This window comes from Chiloscyllium plagiosum, chromosome 9 (genome assembly GCF_004010195.1).
Source record: "Chiloscyllium plagiosum isolate BGI_BamShark_2017 chromosome 9, ASM401019v2, whole genome shotgun sequence".
Lineage (NCBI taxonomy): Eukaryota > Metazoa > Chordata > Chondrichthyes > Orectolobiformes > Hemiscylliidae > Chiloscyllium > Chiloscyllium plagiosum.
The window spans coordinates 5,148,848-5,154,901 of NC_057718.1; the positions used below are offsets into that span (position 1 = coordinate 5,148,848).

The following is a 6,054-nucleotide window of genomic DNA, read 5'->3' on the forward strand; positions in this document are numbered from 1 at the left end:
TCCAATGGAGGACCATCCATACTTCATCCACCCAGGTGGGGCTGTGACATGACACCCTCACCAGGTAATGGACAGTGCCTGGTCCTGACCCCCGGACACAGGGAAAGCTGCTTCCTGGTAGGTCTAACCGGACACGTCTGGGGTGGGGAGTGATTCTCGCCTCCCTCTGACTGTTAACTGGATAACAACCCCTGATTATTATTATTATTATTATTATTCTTGAATGATTGCCAATCCCTGGAGAAAGAGGAACAGAGAGATGGAGAATGAGAGGCGCACGTGGATGTATAATGTGACCAGGGGTTGTGTTTGTTTCGCTCCTCCTCCTCCTCTCTCTCTCTCTCTCCTTCTCTCTCTCTCTCTGTGTGTTCATCTCTGTCCCCGCCCCTCTCTTCCGGAACAGTGAGCTCCAGCCCTATATAAAGCCGGTGGAGGCTCTGGCATTGAATCACTGCAAGCTGACAGTGGAATAGTTCTGACTACTGCAAGCAATTGGAAGTCGGGGAGATATCAGCAGCTCTGTGTATTTCGCCCCAGAGAACAGGAGAAGGAATTATTTCTTGTAGATTGTAAAATGGTGCACTATTCCATTGTCATTGTATTCGGCAGGAGGCTGAGCCAAAGACCTTCACTGGAAGAACTGGAACAGAGGAACATCTTAAGATGTAAGTAACATTCAGTCTGCTCTCTCTCTCTTGCGCTTCTTTAGACTGTGAGAATGGAATGGGTAATTGTGATGGGGCTGTGCAAACATCAGCCATCCGCACCCCCCCCCCCCCCCCCCCCCGAGAACTGCAGCGGAATTTCTGCACCAGATTGTCTGGATCTGTATTTGAATAGATGCCCAAATGGGATTTAGAGTTCCAGTATGAAGGGGATGTATGAAGAGAATATGTATACATAATGCCGGGGGAACCCTGTGGATTCAAACTTTAAAAAGAATGTCCATTGCAAAACCTAGAGCTTCCCAGGGAGAGAATGATGGGCAGAGTGGAGCAGAAGGATTTGAGCAGCAGAAAATGATTGGAGTGAATGCAATCTGGGATCCTGACAGCTGATGTTTCAAAAATGCCTTTTTATTTTGCATCTCCCTTGATAACGAGCAAGATGCCCCAGTCTGCCGCAGCGTGTGTGTGTGTGTGCAGGAGGGGGAAGAATGAGCGGTGGTGGGGGGGAAATCCGCCCCCGCATTCCCCCCGCCCCCGGGTGCGTGGGAGCGACCAGGAGGGAAAGCCCACCTCCCACACGTCAGCCAGGCTTCCCTCTGACGTCAGGCGCCAGCTGATGCAAAATGTAACTGTTTCAATGCTGGGGGCATTTCACTTCCGGCTTCACTTTGTGCCCCCTTTCACCACCCGCCCAGCTACTCCGGGAGGGCTATGATGCAGCCTCTCTAAGTACAACTCCCCATCCTCCTCCTATCCCAACCGCCCATTTTCACTGTGGTTTTGGTTAATTTCGGTTTTTAACAGGGGCACCAGTTCAGATGGATAGATGCTCAATCCACATCAGTTCTGATGCCTCTCAGCACACTGCAGGGAAGCAATAGCAGTTCACCTTGTAGACAACCATTGAAGACCTGCAAAGGGCTTTGGTTCTGTGAATGATCATTTCCCTTGAAGCAGAGAAGCTTAAATTCTGAAGGATGTAAAGGAGAAGCTATTTATTTTCATTGGCAGGGAACAGATGACTTGGATTTAAGATAATCAGCAATGAACCAGAAGAGAGATGAGAAGTTTTTATTCTTTACACTTTTTTTTAATAATCTGGAATGAGCTAGCTGTGGGTCAGTACAAAGCGTTTTAATAATTGAATTCAAAACAGGATTGAATAAATTGAAGAGGTGGGAGGAACAAGCAGGAGGAGTGAGACCACTTGAATAGCTGTTCAGGAAAATCTATATACCTGTACACACAATGGACTGACTGACCACTGTGCTGTAACAGTCACTTCTCATCACCTTGCTGCGATTAATCCCTTGTATAATTATAAGGCATTATTACTCCCACTTCAAAGTGGGAGAAATGAGGGCAGAAATTCAGGAATATTGTACCAGTTCTTCAGTTAATATCCTGTTCGGTTTTAATTTCTATCATTGCAGAAATAAATAGACTCTGTAATAAACAGGATGATGAGAATCAAATACTGAGTTCAGTGGTTAATGTTCTTTCCTCATCAGCTTGCAATTCTCTTCAGAGAGTAGCTATCAAAGAGGCTTCTATGCTCACATGCAGGCCTCTGAGTCTATGTGCTCCTGGATTATTGACTCCCTCCCCTTGACTCTTAGAACAGACACCACCCAGAGCTGGCAAGGCCCTGACAAGTCCCTTCCCCAAAAACCATCTGCCCCTCTTTTCCAATCAACTCATTGAGTCTGTTTAAGACTGAGGGAGATAGGTTCTTGATACTCAAGAACTACAGGGAGAAGGCAGGAGAATGGGGTTGAGAAACTTATCAGCCATGTTTGAATAGCAGAGCAGACTCAATGGGCTGAATGGTCTTATTGCTGCTCCTATGTCCTATGGTCTTAACTCGCTCATGAAAACCCATTGCTTTGAGCAGGAATGGTTTTTCATTTTCATCTGTCCTAACATCATCTCATGAGTCTCCAGTGCCAATTTCAGTTTACTAACAGTCCTGGAGCTCCAGGACAACAACAGTGTGAGTGGGATCCTGGGTCAACCAGCCCTTTAGCAGAATCAAAGGCATGTGTGTGTATCTGGGAAGGACATGGTGTTCCTTCTCAGTTTCTACTTCCACTTCCCCAATTTACCACACCGAGCCTATGTATTGTCTCTCTTCGGGTGGCCAGTTTTCCTAAATCTCCTGTCAGGAGTAGGAGCAGGAGGTCCTCAGAGGGACGACCAATGGAGTCTCTGTGTGTCACACAGCTTCGCTAACCCCCCCCGCCCCAAAACTACACACACACACTGCGCATGTGTGCGCCACCACGTGGGGCCGTAAAAGGAGGGTACAGACACCATAACACACAGTGACGTTGCTGTGAGGGGTGTCTTAACACACGTCACAGCTGTAGGAGTGAAAGTCAGAGCAGAGGAGGATTTCCCTACGTCGAACCTGTGCTGAATGATTGCTATGGCTCTTTGCAGCTGCTTTCGATTGTCTGACCCTCTCCTTTCCTTTTGGGAATAAACAGATCGAAATGAAGAGGAGGAACATGAAGAAAGACTGGAGATCAGGAGGAGGCTGACTCGCAAGGTAAACCTCAATTACCATTACCTGAAATGATTTTTACTGCAATCTCCAAAATAGATCTCAGTTGCTACTGAAAGGTTCTGTCTCTGAGCTACAGGATTGAACCAGTGACTGGTAGTAGGCGTTTTAATTTTAAAAGAACAAATTAGTAGGTATTTCAATAAATTAATCTTCCATAGAAGCAAAACGCTCCTGAATAGTGTCTGGAAATTCATACAATTTAATTAAGAATGCTCCCTGCTCAGTGCTTGAACATTCCCCGTCTCCACGTAAGAAGATGCAGGGTTGCAGACAGTCCTGGGCTGCTGAGACTGGAGCTGATTGTTAAATGGGTTTGGCAACTTAGAGGCAAGGCTTCTGCGTGTGTGTGGGGAGAAAAATGTGACTCATCAGAAAAGAACATCTTCTGGGCAAATAACAGAAGGCTAATTTAACTGTTGTCATCTTAATGAAGAAATCAGTTCCTCCTATTTTGAATCCAAAATATCAAAAGGGACCACAGTCTATTTACACATAGTTATAGAAATAATAGCAGTGAATCTCAACATGGACAGTTGTCTTTATGACTTTACATGGGTTTTCGCTGAAACTGTGCAACCAGAATTCATTGAGGATACACATTCCCCTCCAGTATTGCACAAATCAGACGGTAAATTGGCAACAGGTCCCACACATGTCAACTTCTTACACCCCATTTCTCCTCTGCTGCAACTTCAGTTTCATTTCCATAAGCTAAACCATGTGAAGCGGCTGATCTTGTGATTTTTGCATTTGTGCTGAATATTTTTTACAGCCTTGTGACTCTGTTACCCTGATACAATTACCTGCTAGATCTGTTCATTGAGCAAGGAATAAAACTGTGTTGTATGAAGCTCCACTCTGTTACTGTGACACTGCATCCAGTATCACATTGAGTCCAGTGAGTGGAGAATTAACCAGTGCAGAAAGATCTTTGAGGTAATCATCCTCATAACAGAGGGTGCCATTTGACACGGTGCCTGTTGTACATTGAAGTCCACGTCAGTCTCTTGCCGATGCAATGTTCGATTGAGAGGAACTTGCAGATCTTCTGTGGCTAATGATTTGTCTGTCTTCCTAACAGCTTAGCCTCAGGCCAACAGTCGCAGAGTTACAAGCCCGGCGCATTCTGCGTTTTAACGAGTATGTGGAAGTGACAGAAGCCCAGGACTATGATCGGCGAGCTGACAAGCCCTGGACCCGGCTGACACCTGCTGATAAGGTGAGAACCTCCAGCACTTTCCCAATTGACACTGTCCAGCTGCCAGAATTGGTGGAGCATGGGCATCCCAGAGGTAGGGGGGAAGCCATGGAGGGGTTTGCTCACAGATGAGAAATTTAAAATTGAGACTGTCCTAACTGGGAGCTATTTTGGACCAATAAAGATCCCAAAGCCTCAGTATCCTCCTCACTCCCCTCCAACATTTCACCTCATTGTCTGCTCTGTTTTGGGGCCCCTCTCCTAACATGGTTTCTGTGGCATTTCAAGGTGATGAAGGGGAGCATTTGTACAAACCCAAGTAAAGCCTGGTTTCAATGTCACTGACTTGACCTTCCCAGGTGTGTTGAGGAGGTTGCTGCAAACTGTGGGCTGCTCTCCTGTCTGTCTCCGCTCAGTGGGCAGCACTTAACCCTCTAAGTTCAAGACCTGCTCCAGACATTGCAGTTCCTAATCCAGGCTGGCATTCCGGTGTTTTACTGAGGAGTGAGCTCTGCAGCATTGGAGACCTCCCCTTCCAGATATGAGATAGAGGCTCTTCCTGGGTGAACATAAGAGATGGAAAAGCACTTTATTTTGAAAAAGGATGACAGTTCTCCCAGTCTTCTGTTGGATATATAGATATCTCCCTCAAATAGCTGGCTGGTATGGCAGTGACTACCCTTTGAATGTGCTCCACTGAATGGGAAATCTATTGGAGGGGGTAGGCAGAGAGCTCGTGGTTTAATTCTGGCTGTCGCTTAGTGCACAGGGATTAATCTTCGTCAATTGTAGATTCCCCAGCACAAGGAAGACTGCATAGCAAGACCCCAAATCTGGCAGTGGTGGCCAGGGTCCGGTAACAGGAAACAAGCCATCATTTTGCTTGTGTAGCCTGCCTTACTGCAGAAGCAGGGATTAACCATAGCCCAGCATGTGGTTGGTGCATTGTTGGTGGTTCTAATCGCTGCAGGTTAACACTGTCAGGCCGCTCTCCGCCCGGGGGCCGGGGAGTGGGTGGAGAGTTGCCGGTCACAGAAAAACAGCTGAATTGTTAACCTCAAACAAAAACCTAGTGCTGGAGAAACTCATCATCTGTAGAGAGTGGGGGCGGGGGAACAGCGCTGACGTTTCAGGTCCAGAACTGAGTTTCTCCAGCAATTTCAGGTTTTGTTTCAGATCTTCAGCACCCACAGTTCTTTGTTTGATTGACTGAATTGTTGGCCTGATGATGATCAGTCGTTTCAGGTCCAGAACTGAGTTTCTCCAGCAATTTCAGGTTTTGTTTCAGATCTTCAGCACGCATAGTTCTTTGTTTGATTGATTGAATTGTTGGCCTGATGATGTTCAGTCGTGTGACATCTCTCTCTCTCTCTCTCTCTATCTGTATTTCCTCCTTCGGCTTACAAAGGCTGCAATACGGAAAGAACTGAATGAATTCAAAAGCCGGGAAATGGAAGTGCATGAAGAAAGCCGACATCTAACGAGGTAAGCTCGCTTTCGCTTCTCTCTCTCTCTCTCCCCTGTCACCCCACCCCCTCATCTCTTTCTCTCTCTCTCTCTCTCCCCCTGTCACCCCACCCCCTCATCTCTCTCTCTCTCTCTCTCTCTCTCCCCTGTCA

General features: G+C 46.8%; 1 protein-coding gene across 4 annotated transcripts in view; it reads left to right on the plus strand.

Annotated features, from left to right (window-relative positions):
• phactr2 (phosphatase and actin regulator 2) overlaps positions 1-6,054 on the plus strand; it is a 213,700-nt gene that overhangs the window by 204,576 nt on the left and 3,070 nt on the right. For all 4 annotated transcript variants that reach the window (XM_043695293.1, XM_043695292.1, XM_043695295.1 and 1 more), the window contains exons 9-12: positions 610-665; positions 3,158-3,219; positions 4,319-4,456; positions 5,844-5,920. In XM_043695293.1, the coding sequence (XP_043551228.1) occupies positions 610-665; positions 3,158-3,219; positions 4,319-4,456; positions 5,844-5,920 (333 nt within the window). The remainder of the gene's footprint in view (positions 1-609; positions 666-3,157; positions 3,220-4,318; positions 4,457-5,843; positions 5,921-6,054) is intronic.